Source organism: Cnephaeus nilssonii, assembly GCF_951640355.1.
Source record: "Cnephaeus nilssonii genome assembly, chromosome: 8".
NCBI lineage: Eukaryota > Metazoa > Chordata > Mammalia > Chiroptera > Vespertilionidae > Cnephaeus > Cnephaeus nilssonii.
The window spans coordinates 32,710,130-32,735,762 of NC_137079.1; the positions used below are offsets into that span (position 1 = coordinate 32,710,130).

The window sequence follows — 25,633 nt, forward strand, 5'->3', positions numbered from 1 at the left end:
GTGTCCTCATCTCCCTATTGCCCCCAACCCTCCCCACTCATACCCTCACCCCCTGTTGTCTATGTCCATTGGTTAGGCTTATATGCATGCATACAAGCCCTTTGGTTGATCTCTCCCCTTACCCCCACCCTCCCCTACCTTCCCTCTGAGGTTTGATGGTCTAAAAGATGCTTCTCTGTCTCTGGATCTGTTTTTTGTTCATCAGTTTATGTTGTTCATTATCTTCCATAAATGAGTGAGATCATGTGATATTTATCTTTCTCTGACTGGCCTAATATTTTTATTCATAGTCCATTCATTAGGAGTGTTCCTAAAGAACTGGTCTACTTTTAATTCAATTTCAACATCTTAAATGTATTGCCATATGAATAAAAACTGTCAAACTGTTTGAGACAATGAGGCAATGTATATAGAACTGGAGACAGATTCAAATTATGGCTCCATTCTGGGCAATCTTGAGCATGTTACTGAACCACTCAAAGCCTTCTATCATAATAAAAGGGTAATATGCTAATTAGACCAGATGTCCTTCTGGACATCCTTCCCGATGAAGCTGGGGCCAGAGGGAAGCCAGCCCAGGTCCCGGGTGCCTGCAGGCGGCCGGAGGGAAGCAGCCCAAGTCCAGGGTGCTGGTTCCGATGCCAGTAGCTGGGGGAAGGCCTACTCTTGCATGAATTTTCATGCATTGGGCCTCTAGTTTATTATAAAATGGGACTGAAAATTACTCAAAAGGTTTGTTATGAGGGCTCAATGACATTACATTCTACACTTGGGTCTTACACTTGCAGGTATTAAAAAAAAAAAAAAGGAATTTTCTTTCCCTTCCCTTAATAAGATAGGAGTTATATTCTCTAACCAGATCCAATTGTTCGTGAACTTTAAAATGTAACAGATTGTAAAGCAACAGTTGGAGTGAAATAGGAATGTGAAATTATCTTCTGAAAATAAATAGTTCTATAACTGCTTCATCTTGGGATTTAGGTTGGCGATCTTTCAGAGAAGTACATGAGAGATCCTACTTCCCACCAGATTTACCCATGGAAAGATGGTCTCCAGGAAATGAATTTTTCATCTCTATTTGCAGGTGGGCTATTTAAGGTTTGTCATACACTTCCTAACATGCTACTGGTTCTGACACTATTCACACATACCAGTTTCTTGTTAAGAAAGCAAGCTACAGACACTATATAGAGAACAGGCCGAGAGCTGTCAGAGCAGGGGGGGGGGGGGGGGGGGTTGGGGGGGGAGGTTGCTGGTCGCTGACCTGGGTGAAAAAGGTAAAGGGATTAAGCAAAACAAACAAACAAAAACTCATACACACACCCACACCTACACCCACAGAAAGCAAAGTACAAACCCCTAAAGGTTGAAAGAATATCAGGCTTTCTGAAAATCTTCCCAAACCTTTAACTCAATACTAATGGGGGTGAGGGTGGGGAGCACACCTAAGAATTTCATGAAAAGGCACTTGATGAAATCTGAAGTCCACATAATGATGAACATTTATTCCCTCCTAGATTAAGCAAATGCTTTGGGGCCTATTCATTCACCAGTGATTCATATGTAGAAAATATTTAATATTAGCTTAAATTAAATGGATGGGAGAGGGTATGAGAAAAGAGAACATAAACTATTTTCTATCTACACCATTATTATAATAAGTTCATTAATTTCAGTATACATTCTGAATTTTATTTAACCATTAAGAAAACTTTAATGCCCTACCATATAACTTAGGTTAATAGAAAATATTTTTTAAACTGAATACAAAATATTTTAAGACATTAATCAAACTTTTAATGTATAAATTTATTGCATGCCAGTACAGAAAAATAGAAAGTATATTTTAAACGAAATTTATTATAAAAAACAAATGTAAATGTTGGCTTGCCATGGTTAGCACATAACATTCAAATTTAAGCTAAAAATTTTATTACTTCTTCAAATAAAATATGGCAACAAAAATGATTTACATTATGAAATTGGATTACTTTACCCTGAACATACTTGAAAAGGTTGAAAGCAACTTGAATTTTAAGTATATGCTGTACTGACAGAAAAATGTTATAAATTAACTTAATACACACTCCTCCCTGTTTCATATGAATATATGGTACTTTTTGTAAAAAAAGTGTCTCTTACCCACTGTCTTACTTTTAGACTACATTTTTAACATACAAAATATAAATGGAAGTATATTTGTGCCATTTGGTAAAAACATTTTGACTACTATTTGGATGAATGCATTTATTTTGCAACACAAGTGAATATATTATTTTTAATTAGCTAAATGATGTACATATATGGTAATATAAACAGGAATGCTTGTTCTGTCCTATTATTTAAAAAATAGATGTCTGTGCTCTGTCATTTCCAACTTTACCTGAGTGATATGAAAATACATAAATTTAAGTGGATAATCCAAAAGCATCTATTTTTTTCAGGTTTTTTTTTTTTAACCCATGATTGTCAAATATAATAGGAGAAACAGAGAGGGAGGTGGTCCGTGAAGGATTTCAGTATAACTCAACCATGACCTAATTTAAAAAGTGTTTTCTGTGACAATTCCAAGAAAACAAGGAACTAAATAAAAACTACACTTCTACACTTAAAATGAGCTTGCAAAATAACATATAAAATTGAATATGGCCTTCACTCTTTAATTCCACAAAACAAATCTATTCCCACCTCAAACCAAATCTTTCAAACTTTAAGAAATGAATATGAAAGCATGAGGTGGTATGAATTCTCATTAAGAAATATTACAACATAATTAATCCAGTGACACATTACCAAAACTGGAACTTTCGTAATTATCATGTGTCTAAAGCCTATCATGAAAAAGTAAATTTAAGCTGCCCTATAACGAAATTCAGAATTGTAGCTCAGCCATGATGGCTCAGTGGTTGAGCATCAACCTATGAACCAGGTCACGGTTCGATTCTGGTCAAGGGCACATGCCCAGGTTGCGGGCTCAATTCTCAGTAGAGGGCATGCAGGAGGCAGCCGATCAATGATTCTCTCTCATCATTGCTGTTACTATCTCTCTCCCTCTACCTTCCCCTCTGAAATCAATACAAATATATTCTTTTAAAAAATTCAAAATTGTAATGAAAATATCTACCTTACAATCAAAGTGTTTGCAAAAATATAGGGTAGTGGCAATATTAGGTGCTCCAGTCACTTTGTTAGAAATGTTTGGTGTTCAACTGTTTTGCACTGTTACGTTTCCTTTTCACCAATCTCACCAGTTAATTATTTCCCAGATCTACATTTAATACGTAACCTTTCACTTTGTTGCTCTTTCTGTTCTATTAGTATTATTCTTTTATCTTATAAGAATTATTTTTCCCATATTTTGCAATATCCTTTTTAGGATCCCTTTTGCCATTTCTCCCCAATAATCCCTTTTAAAACAATGGATTTTGATCTAAATAAATTATATCTTGCCATGTTTAAATAATATTTCCCAATTTACAGCAGCTTAATAACTTAAAATTTACTGCAGCTTAATAACTTAAAATTCATTCAGAAACTCTTATAGCTGCCTTCGATAAGTAAGCCAGAAATTAATACACAAGACGCACACACTTCTATTCCCACTAAACCTATGAATCCAAAATAAAGTGACTCATTCAGAATTCACATTTTATTAACACCAAATGCTTTGGCCAAAAATTAGACACATTTTGAAGAACTGAATTTGTTTTCTCTTTCTTCCTATCTAAAGAAATATTCTCAAATGCAGAAATTAGGTACTACAGCCCTAGAAACAGCCTCTTTCTTCCCTTTGCTGCAGGAAGAAAGGCTCCTTAACCCAAAGAGAATGAAGGTAGGGATGGGATACATGTACTTTACAACTTTTGAAGTCCTGGCTTAAAAAGAAGAAAAAAAAAATGATTGTTTATAAACATGGAGTATTTTAAAAAGCATAAAACAAAACACTGATGAAGAAAAGCTTTTAGGCTTCATCAGCATAATATTTACAACTAAATTTGATAAATTCCTTCATAGTGTAGTAGACTAAATGAATACATGAAAACATAAGAAGGTACTTTATAAATTTTAAAGAATGATACGAGTCTAAGGTTTTCCATGTAAGCTCATGTCTAAGTACAATAGATTTTGTTGTATTAAATGTTTTCCTTTTAATACATTACTATTTAAGACAGTCATTCTACATGATTGACAAGATGAAAAGTATTCTTTAATTGTAGTGAAATTATACATACAAAATACACCTTCCATGATATGCATTACCAAATTTGTTTTTAAAAGCATGACTTTTTTTTTACAATAATTTATAGAAAAACATTAATAATATTTGCTGTAATTTATTGTTTTCTAAATATTGACATAAAGTGAATGATACGAATGTTATTTGGCAAAAGTATTTCTAGCCCTATCTCCATAGAAAGAGTTTTAAATTAAGGTCAAAACTATTGACCCATAATTTCTCTGTTCTAGCTGCTTGCACAAAGCCAATAAATATAGCCAAAATATTCAAAATATTACATTTAAAGCTGACATAATGCACAGAGCTCAAATACACCTAATTTGTGAGGACTGCTTGACACAACTTAGTACAATTATGCCTCATAGCTTATATATATGTGTATATATATATTTAAGGTCAATCCTGCAATTTTAAGGAGCTTTTTTTAAAGTAAGATTTTTTCATACATTTCTATATGACTAAATACTACTTCCCACTGATAGCCATTTAATAGTTAAATGTAGTAATATGTTCTGTAATAAAAAGCTGTAGCATTCCTTCATCCCCACATTCTTACATATAGAAAATTGTCTTTTGTTGTAGTTCTATTTTATAACTAAAATATTAAACCGAAGAACATAGCTTTTTTGTTTTTGTTGTGTTTATTTTCAGAAAGTCCAATAAATGACACCTTGGCTTTAGTGGGTTAGATATACCTAGATAATGGGACTTAAAAATCAAATGAGGACATTTCTGTAAAACAGTATATACAATTATGTAATAAGGGTTCCTACTTTAATTCTTAAACAAGTTATGACTGCCATTGGTGGTTTACCTGTAGACTTATGAAACTGATAAAAGGTAAAATTATCTTTGCCACCAAAACTACAAATGTAAAAAAGTTCAAATATGCACATTGAAGCTGCAGTAAAATTCTAAATTTCTATTTTTGCATGCCATGATCCAGACTGTACCTAACAAACCACAGTACATTTTTGTTGGAAAGTGGGGTCCCATTTATTTGTAAGAAAAAGCTGAATCTCAGCATACGTCAGAGCAAAATTCAATAGCAACCTGCACACAGGCCTCAATTTCACTTCTTGCCAAAACCAAAATAGTTTACATAAAAATAGATATAACCCAGGTTACCATATACATTGGTATATGACCAGTGCTATTTACATTAAAAACATTGCATTGCATAATTCAAGAAATAAAATATCATCATGCACTTTATTTTAAGGTGAAAAATGCAGTTACAGAACTAAGCTTATATACCATGATTGTCCCAATATTTACTAAAGGAATAATATCCAAAGGTTTCTCGTTTATATCTCCCCTTCCACACCCAGCCATTAATCTTAAGTATCATATAGAGTGTAACACTTTAGCAACAAGAAACTTTTGAATATATTCTTCTGGCATATTAAACTAAAGATACAGACACATAAACACATTGAAACATTTGATGAAAATGTATGAAATAATCCCAACAATTATAGTTTTTTAAATGTAAAAAACTATTTGGATCATCTTTAAAGAGCACTGAAGTCCTTTCAACATTTAATGTCACTCTTCAGACAAGTACAGATATAACACACTTCTAGAAAGGAACATTCTTTATCATTCTGCACAAATTAAAATACAGTGCAATAAAAAACATTATATAATTGTCACATTAGATGAAGTTTTTGCCATTTCTTCAGGAGAATGACTCTTTATTACTTCTTTGATGAACTGTTCAAGGCTAGTGAAGTAACCCTGGCATTGCCATGTATCATTATGAGTTCCATCAGGAAAAATGGCTAATCTCTTAGTCCGAGATGGGGAGAGTTCATAAAGCTGCTTCATCATTACTGGTGGAATTAATTGGTCAGAGAGTCCAGAGATGAAAAGAGAAGGCATTCTGCACTGAGAAATTTTTCTGTAGGACAAAAATTTATTTTTGTAGCACCATAAAGGAAGGTAACGCATTGGAAAGAATGAAAATAAAGTCCTGGCCATATGTGGTATACTTAAAAATGTGTTCTCCACCATAATAGCTGAAATCCTATGTGAATTTTCAGAAGCCAAATGAATAGCCACTGCTCCTCCCAAGGAACGACCAAAAAGAAAAATTTTTGTTTTGTCAAGGTCAGGTCTAGTCATCACATAGTCTAGCACAGCTTCAGAATCTAAGTAGAGTCCTTCTTCACTTGCTTCTCCATCACTTTTCCCATATCCTCGATAATCAACAAGCAAAAGATTAACTTTGAGGTTAACCAACATAAGCAATGCATTTGGTAACCTGTGACCTATGTTGCCTGCATTCCCATGAAAATAAATTATGGTTGGAGAATAGGGTGAATTGTCTCCAGTATATCTTACCAAAATAAGATTCAGACGCACTCCATCTTTGGTTCTGATAAAAATGTTTTCATGTGGAATACCAGTGGGCATGGGAACATAAAGGCGTGAGGAAGATGGCTGTTCTGGGAAATAGAGCAATACATCCTGGAATTTATATAGAATACCTGCTATTGATATGAATATTAACAAAAGTAAGATAATGCCTCCATACAGATGAAAAGTCACTATTAAAGGTAGGAGAGAAATACGGCAGAGAGCCCAAGACCAGGAGGCCAATGTTATCAGCCATCTTTCAACAAAGTTCCACAGCATCCAGGACTTTTCCATTGTAGCTCTCTGTAAGTGTCCTAAAGAAAAAAACAGAGAGACATTATCAGTAATCCAACACATATCTCTTAAAGTTAGATCCATGATCCATATAAATGTTGATACTAGATGAATCCTTAGAAGCCTACATCAATCCATCCACAAAACTGGTTACCCTAATTTCCCTTGTCCCTTCTGTTATCAACAGTCTCCTTTCTCCCTCCAGTGCTATCATAGTCATCAAACTATATTCATTTTGTGAAATGTGCTTACTAGCATTTACTGACAGGTACTTTCATTCATGTATTCTCCTTGATTTGACAGAAAAATAAGTTGATGCCATGTTCCCAATTTTTTATATGAAGGAACAGGGAGGCACAGGGATAAGTATAAGTGGACTGGCTGTATTTTCATTTTCTCCACATAAACTGCCAGAAGTGGAATTGCTGGATCATATTGCAGTTCTATTTTTAATTTTCTGAGGAACCTCCATACTGTTTCCATGGTGGCTGTACCAATTTACATCCCACCAACAGTGAACAATGGTTCCCTTTCTCCACATCCTTACTAACATTTGTTACTTCTTGTCTTTGTTATGCTAGCATTTTAACAGGTATGAGGTGATATCTCACTGTTTTGATTTGCATTTTCCTGATGAGTAGTGTTTTCATGTACCTATTGGCCATCTGTATATCTTCTTTGGAAAAATGTTTATTCAGACATTCTGCCCTCTTACTTTATTTTTTAGCTACTGATTTATATGAGTTCTTTATATATTTTGGATATTAAATCTTTACCAGACATATGATTTGCAAATATTCTCTTCCCTTCAAAGGTTGTCTTTTCATTTTGTTGATGGTTTCCTTGTTGTTCAGAAGCTTTTAAATTTGATATAGTCCCATTTGTTTATTTTTGCTTTTGTTGCCTTTGCTTTTAGTGTCAGATCCAAAAAACCATTTATCAAAACTTATATTAAGGGGCTTGGCACTGTTTTCTTTCTAGGAGTTTGGTAGTTTCAGGTCTTACATTAAAGTCTTTACTCCAATTTGAGTCAATTTTTGTGCATGGTAAGATAGTGATCCAGTTTTCCAGCACCATTTATTGATGAGACTGTCCTTTCCCATTACATTCTTGGCTTCTTGGTTGTAAATTAATTGACCATGTATGTGGGGGTTTATTTCTGGGCTCCTGTTCTGCTCCACTGATTTGTGTGCCAATGCAATACTGTTTTGATTACTACAGTTTTGTAATACAGTTTGAAATGAGGGAGAGTGATGCCTCCCACCTTGTTTTCCTTTCTAAAGATTGCTTTGGCTACTTGGGGTCTTTTGTGGTTCCATAGAACTTTAGGTTAATTTGTTCTATTTCTGTGAAAAATGCCACTGGAATTTTGATACAGATTGTATTAAGTCTGTAGTTTGCTTTGGTTAGTATGAACATGTTAAGAATATTAATTCTTCCAATCTATGAGCATGGAATAGCTTTTCACTTAATTGTGTCTTCTTCAATTTCTTTCATTTAATGTTTTACAGTTTTCAGTGTACTGGTATTTCAACAGTTGGTTAAACTGATTCCCAGACATCTTACTCTTTTTGATGGAATTGAAAATTGTATTGTTTTCTGAATTTCTCTTTCTGATAGTTTATTAGTGCATAGAAACACAACAGATTTTGGAATTCTACAGCATTACTGAGATAGTTTGAGGGCAAACCTGATTAAAGAGGTAGTTAACAGATTCTAACCTATCAAGACCAATCTGACGTAATATTATCAATATTCTTTTTACACTGTAGAAAAAATATAATTAAACAAACCAGAACAAGAAAAATAAAATATTTTCCTCTCTATCTGGAGGTTTTCACAGCTAAACCTAAAAAATCATTTATTTAAATTAACCATTCATTTCTAATATTGTATTATTTTCAGAAAAAAGTAATATTTTCTTTCCCATATGATTAAAAAGAAATTTCAGATTACTAATATAACAAAATATGTAAAATATTTTATATAGTCCTTATTGCAATTTCATACCAGTGAGTCAACACTGCTATGCTGTATTGATAAAGCCATAAATACTTGGGGGATAAGTGTAAAAGAAACAGAAATTCTCTTTGAGAACCAGAGAAAAATTAAGAAAGTGACTTATTAGAGACAAATTTTTAAAAATATTGCTGAAAAATGCAACTGATAAAAAGAAAATTCAGAAAAAAAGCTATCAAAAGTCAACTTTTTAATCAAATAAAAAATGTATGCATGTTGCCTTAAAATGGCAAGAGGTAAGATACATTACAATTTTTCTTATATATTTTACCAAGGTTTAAAAGACATTAAATTCTCTTTTACTAACAAACTATCAGAAAGAAGCCACTCTTACATTTGATACATAATTGTTAATGACTAATTTTTAAAACTGTACTGTAGACATAAGCTAATAAATGTAGCATTTTAATTCATCATGTTAGGTTTAAACACTACAGAAATATAAAATAAAGTTAGAATGGCTATAAAGATGAGTTAGATGACTTAACAGATTCAATTTTTCACTATTATTTCACGAAACTTATTTACTATTTTGTTAAACAGGTTTTAAATTTGAATTCTTGTTCAAATGACTCTGCACATAAACCCAACATCGTATTTTTCTGAAGTTTCTCTGAAATCAATACTGCCACCCAGTTGCAGCAAGTTTAATTACAATGAGCACTATACTAGAGAAAAGCAGGTATGTCAGGTAAACAAAAACCCAAACCTAAAAGCTATAGAACCAATATTTGACCACTAGGTGTCAGAACTATTTAAAAATCAGACTGAAAGAGTAAGCCAATTACAGTAAATACCGAATCATTGTTCCAGATCAACAAAAAAGGCCTTTCACAATCTATGACTGTTATTTACCAATAGCTTAAAGTAGACAGGGCTACTCTCTATATTCATTCGTTGTTGTGGATAATTCTCAACAACACATCTGGTCACTTAAACATTTAACCTAATGTTTACTTATTTTATTTTATTTTTTTAATTACAAGCAATATCTGAGTGATTTTCATATGTACACAGAAGTTGTATTGGGCAAGTATGAAAACACACTGGCATTAACTATATACATCAAAATAAAAGAATTTTGTGTAATAATTAGGATTAACAAAGTTTGGGATGTAAAATATAAATATACTAGAGCACTGTAACATTTAAAAAATAAATAATATATTTCTTTGGTGAAAATTTTTACTTTTTTTTTCATAATCAGGCCCATCATTTTTGAGAAGTATCAGAGAGATGGTTAACTCAAACATCACTTATTTGGCGACATAGTAGGGGAAAACCCACAAAAATCCCATCAGTCTTAAAGTCTATGGCCAGTGGTCGGCAAACTCATTAGTCAACAGAGCCAAATATCAACAGTACGATTGAAATTTCTTTTGAGAGCCAAATTTTTTAAACTTAAACTTCTTCTAACACCACTTCTTCAAAATAGACTTGCCCAGGCTGTGGTATTTTATGGAAGAGCCACACTCAAGGGGCCAAAGAGCCGCAGTTTGCCGAACACTGGTCTATGCTATTATATACATATCTGCAGAATAATCTTGGGTTTGTCACTTATTTCCAGTCTGAATTCTTTTTTCAGTAGAATGAGAACTTAAAAATGCCTGTATTATCAAATGAAATTTTAAAAAGCATTTATAAATGCTATAGATATATTAACTTTATTTACTTTTGTGAGCAAGTATTTCTGGCTGCACTACATTCTTAACTGTGTTCTGCTCAAGTTTACATCAAATCAGAATTTACCACACAACTATAAGAAAAAAAAAATCTGAAAATTTGAAAAGGACATGGTAAAGCATTTCTCTAACCCAGATAATCCCAGGAATGAATTGACTCAATTTTCAAATCAAACAAAGTGTATATCAATGACTAAAAAAAAACCTATTGCAACACTAGATAAAATACAAAGCTTCTAATATCTAGACAAGGCATATTTTGAAATTCAAACCACACACACACACACACACACACACACACACAATCTATATAGTTAAAATTTTCAATTATTCAAACTGAAAAATAATTGTTTTAAGTAGCCTCTTTAGTTTCTAATTTCAACATACAATACTGAATTTAAATAGACCAGAAACTATGTGGTGTTTTTTTTTTCACTACTGCATTCCCTACTGGGTAGTATAACACTTTATATATACTCAAGAGTAAAATTTAAAAAAAAAAAAAATCCAGTACTCCTCAATCCAGATTGCTCTCCCCTTGTAAGAAAACATAACTGTATTCTGAGCAATGGACACATATGTTTAAGAGTGGATATAAGAAAAACTGCATATTTAAGTCCATTATTGATTAGGAAAAATATTTAACTTGCAGTTTTCCACAAAGCATTCCTGAAACATCACCTTAACTAAATGACTTTGTGATAAACAAACATTATCTTACAATGGATTGTTAAACGGTGCGAGTCAGAATAAAAGCCAATTCATTTTGAGAAACATCTAATGGAAGTCAATTTTAAAGACAGGTTAGTAAAAACTGCTCTGGATTGTCTACTTGTCTTTTCTAATACGTTTATGGCACACTAATGGTCTAGAGAGAGACCTCCACTCACTGACGGCCTTATTTTTACATAACCCAATTTGCCAATAATTTCTGTTCCTTAGTCTTTATCATAAGGGAACTAGAACAAGCAAAATTAACATAGGAAGAATTTTTTATTTACTAAATTTGCTGAAACTATCCCAGATGTTATGATAGTTGATGTAAATGAATAGTGTCTCTGATACAGTCCACTGTAGGTTCTACAGCAAGCTTTATGCAAGTATTTCATTTATTTTGTTAATAAATTGAGTAAAGGGTTAACAAAAACCTTTTCTCTCCATAAAAAAAATAAAATAAAATAAAATTACCTCTTGCTAACCTTTTAGCATGGTTTCCCTGGAAACCTCATAAAGGCAGGATATCAGTTATGTTTCTAAGGAACATTTTGTGTGGTAAACTTGACCACTATTGGTGAGCTAAATCTGGATTGAGCAGACAGTGAGCAGGGCTACACATGCCAAGTGAGAAGTAAAAAGAGTGGGCTTTTCTGAACGGTACATAATCTGCAACCGGCCTGTCCCTCTGCTGAATCCTGGACACTATGCCCATGTGCTGTTGCAAGATATTGTCTTGTGGAGCACAAAACAAGTCAGGAGGCACCCACCCATGTGTCATCTTTCCACTAGCCTGTACTATCACTTAGGAACAATACACCTGATGCTGATTTCCTGGGTTTTCTCTCTCATTTCTTTCAACAAAGAGAGAGAGGTTTGTGCCAGGTATGGTCCATTGGGTCTTTTAAGTGTGAATGCCCAGCTGAACACAAGACCACTGCTGCTGGTCATGAAGAATAAGCAAGGTGATTAGTTACCCTCTAAAGTATGTCCTTTGGGGCAAAATATTTATAAAATGTGTTGCCAGGAGAGATGGATTATTTGCCAGGTTCTTTTCCATGCTGAAATGCATTTGCTGATAATCTTAGCATCATAAACAATCAAGAGGAATGGTGAGTTTCATACATTCAAAGTTCAATCAAGCTTAATACTACTCAGAAGGGTAGCTTACAGGGAAAAAAGATCTGTGGAGAAGAGAATCTTAGTCAACCAATAAACTCTCATCTCTCATGCTTCTTCTTCATTACTAGAGGCTTGGTGCACGAATTCGTGCACAGGTGGGGCTGGGCCACCAACCCCGATCACCTCCCCACCTTGATTGGGGATGGGGTTGGCCAGGGGGAGGGGCTGTGGGCTGGCCCCGCCCCCTGGTTGAACTCCTAGTCGAACTCCCAGTCGAGGGGACAATTTGCATATTAGCCTTTTATTATATAGGATTATTATGTGTTTAACCTTATGTCTACATCTCAAATCAATGCCTTATTACCATTTCTCACTTCTGCCTTTTGCCATGTTACCACACCAGCTGTCACATGTCAAATGTCTCTAATACCTATCTGTAACTTTAACCACCCCTGGTAACTCCTTAACTACTTACTATTATGAGAGTCTGATGCATCAGCTCTTATAATGATCACTCATAAAAAGCAAACCTCACTTGCTAATAAATCTAATGGAATTTTCTCAATTCACACTGCAACACTATACCCCTAAGTGGCACCAAACATTAATTCTTTCTCAGCTTCCAGTATACTCAAATTCCTGTGTTTTCCCCTCTGACCTACTCCAATTTAGGCATTTTCCAAGGTCCTATCTACTTACCTTCTTTCCCTCAGTGATTTCATTCTTTCTCATGGCTCCAACTATCATACTTATGTATGAAGTATTTCCATTCTCTGTCTACTCCATCTACATCAATTTATCTGTTCCTTGAGTACCTGATGCTTCATCAACATCTCAAAATTATCCAAAACTACACACTTCCTCTTCCTCACCTAACATTTTGCATGCTTTGTTAATTAGAAAAAAATATGTGTAAACAAATATATATATATATATATATATATTTGAGGATTTATTGTAATTTATTGAGCCTCCTCTCCCCACCCTGGCAGTCACTTTATCCACTTGTAGATCTTGTGTGCTAGCCTCAGGAAAGTGGCTGGGGTAGGGGCAGAGAGTACTGCTTGATGAGACCCAGAAGGTGGCTGTAACTGTCTTCCTCATACTGCATGAAGACAGCCTATAGATTCAGCTCCTCATAGAGTGCCTTTACTTGGGCCACCTTCTCAGCCTCTTTCTGCCCATAATTCTCCTACAGGATCTGGCACTGTTCTGGAGAGGCCCACTGCAGACGCTGAACCACCAGCCAGCTGCATTTGTTGTCCTGGGTGTCAGTACCAATCTTGTCCATCACATTGGAATCCCCAAAGAAGTCAAAGTAATCATCCTAAACCTCATAGAGTTCTCCTATCTCCAGCAGGATCTTCTTGGCATTGGCGTGTTCCTTCTCCCCATCAACGCCTGCTATACACCTGACAGCAGCTACAGAAAGCGAGAAGTACAAAGCTATCTTATACTTGACATTAGATTTGTACCTCTTTCCACTGAATCTGCCAAGATCCATGCTGCCCTGGGGGGCTATGATGAGGTCCATGATCTGTTCAATCTCAGTCTGATAGGAACTCTGCAGGAAGAGTTCGATCAGGTTCAGGTAATAGGGATGCTCTCAACAACAGAGCTTCAGCAGTCAGTACATACATGCATCCAGAAGTATAGCATCATTGATGTTATCCAAACTTATACCTGGCTTCTGATACCAGCAAATCTGCCCCCATCAGGTGAGGGATGAATCCATGTCATCTGACACCAGGAAGAAAGCTTAGAGCAGTTCCACACACCAGCCCACGGTCATGGTCAGTTGGAGACTATCAGCATCCTGCTTTCTTAGTTCCACCAGATCATAAAATGTTATCAGCACCATCATTCCCCGTTAGTACTTCCCTCCAATGACATTGTACTCTAGGACCTCCTTGAGCAGGGCAATAGATCTCCTGTATCTAGATGCCCCATGTCACCTTCAGTCAATACCTTGACAATCTGGGAGAAGTGCTCGATCAAATACTGCTTTTTTTGGTCATAAACATCCAACTTCTGGTCTCCATTCATTCTGAGGGAGGAGTAAAATACTCTGTTCCTGAATGCCAGTTTTCCAACAAATACATTTTTTAAAAACATACGTTTGATTCTGAGTGTCAATATATAAGAACATAAACTAAAATTATGTTACAGTATCAAAAGTAGGCAATTATTTTAACATGCACAGATCTTATATTTGAATTTTTAAAAGTCAACCTTAAAAATGTTTGTGCTTTTTATTTAGATGAAGTAGTTAGAGATGCCATATTGATATTAGTAAGCAATTCTTAAGAAATAATATATTAAAAGCATGATTAATTTTTATTATAATATATAGACAAGTAGATATATTTCCTTTTAAATGAATGTTTTTAAAGTATAAGCAATATGTTGATGTATTATATAAGCACTTTCATCGTATGAATGCAACTTACAGATCTAGTAATGATCTTCTTAAGAATTTTATGGTCCTGATTAACTTACATTTTCACATTTAGTGCTCCATGCGCTTCCTGTCTTTAAATATTAGTCCATTATGACTATATAACAGCCAATTTAAGACTAAAAATACAAACAATTTAAAGCTGTAAAGCTCTTAGAACCACCATGTTGACTAGTGTTAGCTGAGCAATAAGTCAACAGAGAGATAGGCACACTCAACTTATCTTAATCATCTAATGTATGTACTTGGAGGATTGCAAATGGTTTCATTTCTAAGGACAAATATTTAAATAACTATTCTATAGACTGATGATTTTAAAATAAAAGAGATCAATACCAAAGTTATGCCCAACTACAATGGTATGAGTTCTCACAATACAAGGACAAGTCCCCAAGGAATTCTCAAACCCAGCCTGGACCACTGAAGTGGTCCCAAGGTTGGCTTCCATGCCTCATGAGAGCCCACTTCATTGTACCATACTATTTAAAATTAAAGACAATGCTACAAATATGTGTGGTTACCTGCTATGTGAATCATAGTGCCTAGGTACTACATACTATTTCAAAATATAAAAAACAGTCCTTGTTCTTAAGTAGCTCATGATCTACTCAGGAAACCAGACATGGACATATAGAACCGTACATGTCTAACATAAGCTTATTTAATTAGAGATGATACAAAGAAAATCAAAGAAATGGCCACAATTGTCCTTAAATATAGGAAAAGAAAAAACCTTAAGCATGTGTCCTTTACAACACAGGTTTAGTAATATCTAAATTCCATCATGCTTGATTACTTATAGGAACCAAGTAGAAATTTATGCAAACTTTTTAAGGATTTCATTTACTTTCTACCAAACAGCTGTCTATGACACTCATTTTTGTTCATTTAAACACAATTTCTCACAAGAACTGGAAGTATTCAAGCATAATCTAAATAAATACTTGGCATGGACCTTGTAGAGAAAATCAGAGCAGTTGAACTGAATGAATGAACTTTATAAACCTGAGATCTTTCTATGCCAGTGATTCTCAAAAGGTGGTTGCAAGGCCCTGGGGTCCCCAAGGCCCTTTCAAGGGATCTTGGAAATCAATATTATAATTACACAAAGATGTTTTTTCATTGTCTGACATTTGCATTAATGATGCAAAACCAGTGAGAGGTAAAACTGCTCGTGCCTTAGCAAGAATGGTAGTGGCACCAAAATGTAGAAGCCACTCATTGTATTCTTTATCCTAATGAATTCCAGGAAATAGGATGGTGAAATCAGTTTTATTTAAGAATGTCATTGAAGAAGCAGTTAAAATTATTAATTGTATGTCAACCAATGAGTACACAACTTTTAAACACTTTGTGTGACATTTGTTTGACATAAAGCACTAGGTGCTGTGTAATGAAATATGAGTTGTGAGTTGAGTTAGCTGCTTTTTTTAGGTGGCAACATTCTGACTTAAAAAGATAATTAACAAGTGGTTACTCAAACTCAAGTGTTTGGTAGATATTTTCTGGAAAATGAATGAAGTGGCCAATAGCTTCCCATGACTTAGACACTTTTCTGATTAAATCATCATATTAACAAACTAGGGGCTCAGTGCACGAATTCATGTACATTGAAAGGAACTGTGGGCTGCGAGGTTGCGGTGGGCACAGGGATGGGTCTTGGCCCATCCTCCATGGCCCTGCCCGGCCTTTCCCGCCATGGCCCCCAGTCCTGTCTGCCGGCAGCCCTGCTCCCGCCGCTACCACTCCCAAACGCTGCTGGCGCCGGCCCCACTCGCATCCGCTGACAGCTTGGAGCAATTGGAGCCAGCGCCAGAAGCAGGTGTGAGCAAGGCTGGCACCATCAGTGTGTTTGAGCAGTGGCTGCTGTCCCGATTGCCCCTCAGGAGCAGGGAGAGGTAGAGAAGCCCTCAGGGGCGATCGGGGCTGATAGCCACCGCTTGCACCCGCTGACAGCGCTGAGCAATCAGGGCTGGCGCCAGACGCCAGCAGCGGGTGTGAGCAGCAGCTCCGACACCGGCTGCGGGCGGGGCCAGTGCCATCAGTGGGTGCGAGCGGCAGCTCCGGAGCCAGCAGTGGGTGTGAGTGGGGCCATCGCCGGCAGCGGGTGCAAGAGACAGCTGCCGACCCCGTTCGCCCCTGAGAAGCAGGCAGAGGTGGAGAAGCCGTGAGGGGCGATCGGGGCCGGCAGCCGCTGCTCGCAACCACTTATGGCGCCAAGTGATTGGGGCCGGCGCCAGGCGCTGGCAGCGGCTCCAGTGCCAGCAGCGGGTGCGTGCGCGGCTGGCGCCAGCAGCAGGTGCAAGTAGGGCGCGGCACGCAGGAGCAAAGAATTTTCAGTAACCACCAGAGGCTCACTCTGATGACAGCAACCAGCGCCCTGCCTTGGTCTGGCGCCCCTGCTCACCTGCTCCACCATCCCACAGCAGCCAATGCCTGCCATGTTCTGTGCTCTAATGCCGACGCCGCCATGTTTTGCGCATGCCCCCTGGTGGTCAGCGCACGAAATAGTGACTGTTTGTTCGGTTGTTAGGTTGTTCTGCCATTCGGTCTATTTGCATATTAGGGTTTTATACATATAGATGAGATTTTGAAAACCTATTAAACATGTCAACATTTGCAAGAATCTGTTCAATATGGCAAAGTATTATTTTCCAAATAGTTTTGTGACCAATGAATGATGTTACAAAATCAGGCATGTGTTAAAAAAACAAACAAAAAAACAATCCCAAAATTAACATACTTGGGAATAAACTTAACTAAGGAGGTAAAAGACCTGTATTCGGAAAACTACAGGACACTGAAAAAAAGAGATAGAGGAAGACATAAACAGATGGAAGAACATACCGTGTTCATGGATTGGTAGAATGAACATCATTAAAATGTCCATACTACCCAAAGCTATCTACAGATTCAATGCACTCCCCATTAAAATAACAATGGCATATTTCACAGACCTAGAAAGAACTCTCCAAAAATTCATATGGAATAAAAAAAGAGCCCCAAAAGATGCAGTAATCCTGAGAAGAACAAAGTAGGAGGGATCTCAATACCCGATATCAAGCTATATTACAAAGCCACTGTTCTCAAAACTGCCTGGTACTGGCACAATAACAGACATATAGACCAATGGAATAGGATAGAGAATCCAGATATCAACCCAAACCACTATGCTCAATTAATATTCGACAAAGGAGACAAGAACATACAATGGAGTCAAGACAGTCTCTTCAAAAAATGGTGTTGGAAAAATTGGACAGATACATGCAAAAAATGAAGCTTGATCACCAACTTACACCATACACAAAAATAAACTCAAAATGGATAAAGGACTTAAATGTAGACGGGAAACCATAAAAATCTTAGAGGAATCCACGGGCAGCAAAATCTCAGACATATGCTGAAGCAATATCTTCACCAATACAGCTCTCAGGGCAATGGAAACTAAAGAGAAAATAAACAATTGGGACTACATCAAAATAAAAAGCTTCTGCACAGCAAGAGAAACCATCAACAAAACAACAAGAAGGCCCACAGCATGGGAGAACATATTTGCCAATGTTATCTCCCATAAGGGTTTAATCTCCAACATTTACAGGGAACTCATACAACTTAACAAAAGGAAGATAAACAACCCAATCAAAAAATGGGCAATGGACCTAAATAGATACTTTTCGAAAGAGGACACACAGAAGGCCAAGAGACATATGAAAACATGCTCAAAGTCACTAATTTCCGAGAGATGCAAATCAAAACGACAATGCGATACCATCTCACACCTGTCAGAATAGCTATCATCAACAAATCAACAAATGACAAATGCTGGCAAGGATGTGGAGAAAAAGGAACCCTCATGCACTGCTGGTGGGAATGCAGCCACTGTGGAAAACAGTATGGAGTTTCCTCAAAAAACTAAAAATGGAACTCCCATTTGACCTAGTTATCCCACTTCTAGGAATATATCCCAAGAAACTAGAAACACCAATCAGAAAGCATATATGCACCCCTATGTTCATAGCAGCACAATTCACCATAGCTAAGATTTGGAAACAGCCTAAGTGCTCATCAGCAGATGAGTGGATTAGAAAACTGTGGTACATCTGCACAATGGAATAGTACGCTGCTGTGAAAAGGAAGGAACTCCTACCATTTGCAACAGCATGGATGGAACTGGAGAGCATTATGCTAAGCAAAACAACTCAGTCAGAGAAAGATAAATATCATATGATCTCACTCATTTGTGGAAGTGAACAATAAACTGATGAACAAAAACAGATCCAGAGACAGAGAAGCATCTGTGGGTGCAAGCGGCATTAATAAAAGAACCTAGGCACTATGATTCAGCCTGGTTTAGGCCCTATGTAAGGCTTTGATCAAACCATCAAACCTCAGAGGGAAGGTAGGGGAGGGTGGGGAGAAGAGGGAGAGATCAATCAAAGGACTTGTATGCATGTATATAAGCCTAACCAATGGACACAGACACTAGGGGGGTGATGGCACTAGTGGGGGGGGGGGGGTGAATGGAGGAATAAGTACACATATGTAATACCTTAATCAATAAAGAAAAAATAAACAAACAATGAATTTTAATGTAACAGAAACAAAAAGTTCTTTGATATGGGTTTCAGATTCCACAATGTAAATGACCTTTAAGAAACTACCACCTGTTAAATATTGTAGTATTAGAGAATATCCACAATAGTGGCCTGGTGCATGGATTTGTGCACATTGAAAGGAAATTAATTAGAAGAAATATTTTAATATTGCTATTCGCCATTTCTCTATAATAGAAGTGTCAGAGATGAAAGAAAATTAGTAAAATGCATATGAAAATAATATATAAATCAATTAATAAGCAATAACATGATATAACAAAAAAGACATGATATAAAAACAACAAGAACATAATATAAAAACAACACAGCTTCAGAATGTCAACAAAAACAACCAAATTCATGATCAACAATGACAGATCGAAACACAGGTGTGCGATTGGCGTGAGAGCTTTATATGTATCACATATGCACGAGTCAATGTTTACTTTTAAATTGCCAGTGCACATCATATGTACCAGCCAGTCGGTCAGAAGGTCAGACGGATGTACAGTCAGTTGCTTAGCCTTTTATATATATAGATTATCTTAAAAGACTAAAAGTACTCCTTTTACAACTATAAATTTGTGTGGGCCTGATTTTTTTTCCATATATTTTATCTAAAACAACCTACTGTATGAGAATGAAACATGAAAACCTGCCTGTCTTCTATTAAGCAGACATTAAAGGTATTTATAAAAATGTAAAACGATGCCACATTCCTTGCTATTTTTTCTAATATAATAAATATATCTATATTTAGTCCACACATACAAAAACTCTTTGAAATCCTCAAATTTTTTTAAAATGTAAAGAGGATTAGAAAATGTAAAGGGGTTCTGAGAACAAAGTTTGGTAACTACTTTTCTATACTGCCTACTATATACCCTTATTGCTTTTTTTCCCCTAGAGACTTTCTCAATTTAGAATGATGTACTATGTTAAAACTTTTGTTCACTTACTATATATACCGGTTACTTAAGCTTGCTAGATACTAGAAGATAAATATCTATACTAATAAAAGGGTAATATGCTAATTAGACAGGATAGACCGGACGTGTTCTGGACATCCTTCCAGACAAAGCCATGGTGGCAGGGGCTGAGGTAGAGGTGGTTTGGGGCGATCAGGCCAGCAGGGGAGAGCAGTTAGGGGCAATCAGGCCAGCAGGGGAGCGTGGTTAGGGGCAATCAGGCTGGCAGGCAGGTGAGCGGTTAGGAGCCAGTGGTCCCAGATTGTGAGAGGGATGTCCGACTGCCAGTTTAGGCCCGATCCCGCACCAGCAGTTGGACATCCCCTGAGCGGTCCTGGATTGGAGAGGGTGTAGGCTAGGCTGAGGGACCCCGACGCCCCCGTGAACGAATTTCGTGCACGGGCCTCTAGTCTTTAATAAAAACACCTAACATTCTTCAGGTTCCCAAAGATCATAAACATAAGACAGATGAGAAATTTTAGAGAGAGTAACTTTCAACCTGGTTTAGGCCCTATGTAAGGCTTTTATCCAGTGAGTGCTGCATCATATATTCCCAGATCACTTCATAAATCCAGTTAAATGTGGTGCCCCATTTTGATCTAAATTCCTACATTTGTAAAAGGAAGAGGTGTTACCTAAATAACCCCTAAGATCTCACAAATTTTATTTTACAGGCACTAGAAAAAACAAACAAACAGGTAAAGTTGGAGAAATATGCATTAGATTATAAATAACAGTGTCTTTACTAAATAGTAGAAGGTTGGTGGCCCTGGTTATGTGACTTTTAATAGTAATTTAAGTATGCACCCAAGATTAAAAACAGGTCTCTAAAAATCTCTGATGTGCAAAGATGTAGTGATTTTATATTTCAATTGAGGTTTGTAAAATATTTTATTCATCATACATTTTCAGTCTTCTTCCCAGACCTCCCTCATCAAAATAACATATTTTTAAAGATCACATAGTTAAAATTATAGAACATAACTTTGGCTAAACAATCTTTATGTAGAACAACATATATAGTATATTTTAGGAGTGTGTTATTAATGAGAGAGAAAGAAAAACCAGGAAATAAATACACAAGGAACTGTCATGTGTTTCCATGAACTCGGCAGTGTTTGTTCTGTGCTTTGTTAATGGGACTTAGGTTATTCTCTCCAATAAACAGTAAATGATGGCAAAACAGTACATTGAAGATTAATTCCAAGACTAGAGTAACAACCACCCTAAAATTCCTCCTTGCCAAATCATTTTATTGCTCTCCCTCTGACATTGGTAATCTATGTTGAATCACTTATCCAGCAACATTTTATACAAAAAATTAAAAATAAAGAATAACAACTTAAATATATCAAGAACTAAAACTCAAACTGCAATGGTACAGTTTAATTATTATAGTCCCAATAATTAGCAGAGTAAATCAGACAAATATGTTATTCTTTCAATTACAGATAAAATTATATTTTAATAAAGATAAGAACTGTCTCACCAAATAAAAGTAAATGCTAATTACTCTAATTACTTGTATTTGCAAAAGTTTACTTTGTATTGCACAGTGTATATTGATTTACTGATTTTGCCAATAGTAAAAGGTCTTTGTAAACTACAAAAGATTTTACTTACATGTGAATTTTCCAAAAACAATTTGATTAAAGGTTAACCAATTATAAATAAAATAAAAATATCCTAAGTCATTAGTGAACTATTACTTTTAAAGCTCCTCAAAGTCCACCTTAAATTAATAATTTTAGGAATACCTTGTTTAAAAATGAAAATCGCTCATACATTAAAAAACATACCTACAAGTGATAGAACAATGCATAGGTTCAAGTGAAAACTGTAAAAAGTCGAAAGCAAATTCCATGTGTCACTGCTAACATCTACATTACAGGGGAAGAGTGAGTATCCCATGGTGCTCCTTAAGTACTCTGGGAGAATTCACAGCTTCTCATCACATTTCAGGTAATACAGACAGAACTCAGATTCAGCCTTCCTGCCTGAGTACATCTCCTTTTCTGCTAAGCACTGGGAAGTTAAGAAACCATGCCAGCTGCACAGCTGAAATGGAAACACAAATAGCTGCTCTCAGCCAGTGTGCTGGAGACACCACAGAATAAATCATCTATTTCCCTAATGGTTACCCACATGCCATCAATAATGAAAAAGTGTGTATTAATAGTCCTGTGGGACAAATGAACATAACTGCCTATGAAAATGTTGGATAGTAATTGAACAGTTCAGACAGCATTTTAAACTGGGATTTAAATCTGCTTGAGCAGATATTTCAATTATACTGGGCAGCAACATAGTAGTATTTTTGTGCTTTCCCCCTCACTTGAAGTATGGAAGACAGTAAATATAGTAAACTCTGACAGAATAAAAAAAGATGATAGATTATTGTCACTTAGGAAGCCAATCCAATTTACTCAAAGATTATAAATATGTATAAGGAAGAAAATGGTAAAAAAAAGAAAAAATCTACAAGGTTATCAATACAAAACAGATGTTTGAAGTAAGACAAAGAAATCCAGGAAGTTTCCTCCTTACAAAGGGGTAATGTTGTAAATGTTTTACTATAAACCGCATGGATGAAACTTATAATTTATTTTCTTATGAAATCAATGTTACAGAAGAAGTAAGACTCTCAGGCCAGCTCATAAATGCATGAAATCCCAGTTCATGTTCTGGAAATTCTACACCTTCATAATTCCAGTAACACCTATAAGAAGCAGTAACAGAAAATGTAATAATTTAGTAGCAGTTGATCATATCAGGGAAAAATCTTAATTAGAATAAATTAGAAGAACTAGAACCTTCTTTAGGTGTATTCTAAAATGAGTATAAGAGGGTCTCAGGCATTCCTGAAGTGACTAAATAAGAATTAGAAAATTTTTAGAATCTCTTGAGTAATAATTGAATTCTGAATTCATGAAAAAGAGATAGAAATACATTTTCCTGAGATAAGTGACAAGAGAGGGGAGATCCTAGGAGAATGTTAGGTTAAAGCTTCCTGTGCCCACCACTAAGTCATACCATTAACCCAGGACAACTTCGTTAGTAAATCCAGAAGGCAAGGGGCATGAAACGTGCCTGAGAAGGCAGGTGGTGTGCCAAGATCTGTTTGTAGATATTGATAGGCTGACTTGCTTTCATCATTTCAAATTAACTATTAATGGGAGGCAGTGTAGTGCAGTGGAGAGTGTTTTCGGGCTTGGTCTGTTAATAGCTAGGTGGCTTTTGCCAACTCTGCCTCTCTAAATAGTTTTCTCATACATATAAGAGGATGAAACAGGTAATTGCAAAACTGCTGAGAACAAATATAAAACACGGTATTAATAATTGTAGTTACTTCTATGAGGCAAAACTTAAGGTACTGTCAGTGTAGAGTCAGCGAAAGTAAATACAACTAGAAGTTCTGTTAGACTTAGATTAACTGAGTATTTGCACACAGGAAATAATTAGAGCAATGCGTTATTTTACTGCCAAAACCCAGCTCAGGTAGAAGCTGCTTCAGAAAGTCTTCCTGGACCTCTACTCCCTATTGCCAGTCATTCCATATTCTGTACTTCATACAAACTAATGTGGTGCCACTTACTATCCTTCCTATATAATAAAGATGTAATATGCAAATGGTCGTTACACCGTGAAGCCTAAGGACCTACTACCGACCAGATCACCAGATCACCGATCAGCAGGAGGGTGGGGCAGCGAGCTACAAGCAGACAGCAGAGAGCTGCTACAGGAGGGGGCAGGGCAGCAAACTATGAGGGGGGGGTGGACAGGGGAGCTACAGGAGGGCAGCAACGAGCTACTGGTGCACGGATTAGTGGGCAGGGCTACTAGTTATAGTATAACGCATTTGCTTTCCATAGACTCTAATGAGTTCCTTGATGAGAGTGACTTCGTCTTGTTCAACTCTGAATTTTCAGTAGGTAGCAGTGTCTGGCACGTAGTTAAGTCTCTATAACAATTACTGAATTGTGCAGTCTATGTCTTAAGTAGGATAATTACGACATACAACTCTTGGACAACTAAATATTCTAGTCTAGTGGGATAAAATGTAACCTTTTAGTAAAAGATAGGCGATTGATCTAAGCATGTACACAAATAAGTATTAATCTATGCCAAAGAAACTAGGAGAGGGTCAATGAAAATCAAACATCAAAACTTAAAAGTCCATATCCTCTGGTGCATTTCTATTCAGTTACCAGTAAACATATGCAAGAGCTGTGGAATAAAGGACTTGTTCTTGGTCATGAGACCTTGACAGAAAACGCGACTAGCAGAAAACAATTGTTCACAAAAATCGACAGCAAAATTGACTTCAATTGTATTGGGGGGCGTGCGTGGGGGGGGGGGTGAGGGGGGAGGATCTCCTGCTGTTTCTTAAACACCCAAAACTTCCTGCCCTGAAATCCGAAGGTGTAAACCTGTTAGTGACGTGGATGGATCCGGGCTACTACAAGCCTCAGACCTAGAAGCTGGGGTTTTTACTTCACTTTTCATCGGTGTGCGGGGAGTGCGGGGGTGGGATGGGATGATTTCTATGTGCTGGTTTGCACACGTTACTAGAAAGACCACTGACACATGATTCTCAGATGCGTTTGGGCACCGTCCCGGCAGGGCACCGGAGGGCCTGGGTCATGTTTCCACAAAGGGCGGTCCATTTGGGCTTCTACCCGCCGCTGGGGACTCGGCTCCTCCCGGAGTCGGCGAGGCGGGGAAACGGGTGCCGCAAGGCCTGGGCGCGCAGCCCCGGACTCCCGAGGAGGCAGTTCAGGACCAGGGCGCCCAAGAGGCGCCCGCCAGCCACCTCCCCCCCCCCCACCCCCCCCACCCCCCCGCCACCTCCCTCCGCTCCCTGCGACCTCCCTAGGCTTGGCGGACCCCGCGGCTCTCAGGCTCCGCACCGCACTTACTTAGACCTGCTCGCGTGCTGCGCAGTCGGCCGCGGACACGCAAGCAGCTGCCGCGTAGCAGCGTCCCCCCGCGCCGCTTCCGTCGCTCCACATCGTCCTCCTCCAGGCGAGGGGCCGCCGCCGTCGCCTCGGTCTAGCCGGAGGTCCTGGAGCGCCCTCTCGACTCCTCCACTTCCGGCCCACACTCGGTGTCGCCAGCAAATACTCCCGGCGGCGCCCACATCACCAGCTCGCCGCCTCGCTCTCCCGGTCTCCGCCAAGAGT

The 25,633-nt window shown here is 37.2% G+C and overlaps 1 protein-coding gene and 1 pseudogene across 2 annotated transcripts; both read right to left on the reverse strand.

Moving 5' to 3' along the window:
- Window positions 1–195: 195 nt before the first annotated feature.
- On the reverse strand, window positions 196–25,621 carry ABHD13 (abhydrolase domain containing 13). The gene is made up of 2 exons (XM_079779058.1): window positions 25,370–25,621; window positions 196–6,912 (listed from the first exon to the last, which is right to left on the reverse strand). The coding sequence occupies exon 2, from the start codon at window positions 6,890–6,892 to the stop codon at window positions 5,879–5,881; it is 1,014 nt and encodes a 337-aa protein (XP_079635184.1). The 5' UTR covers window positions 6,893–6,912; window positions 25,370–25,621; the 3' UTR covers window positions 196–5,878.
- Window positions 9,128–25,328, reverse strand: LOC307104239 (farnesyl pyrophosphate synthase-like; annotated as a pseudogene). The gene has a single exon. The product of its transcript is annotated as a farnesyl pyrophosphate synthase-like (transcript).
- Window positions 25,622–25,633: the final 12 nt, after the last annotated feature.

Excerpts from the sequence above, each read along its gene's own strand:
- ABHD13 (XM_079779058.1), bottom strand. The coding sequence starts at position 6,892 with ATGGAAAAGTCCTGGATGCTGTGGAACTTTGTTGAAAGATGGCTGATA.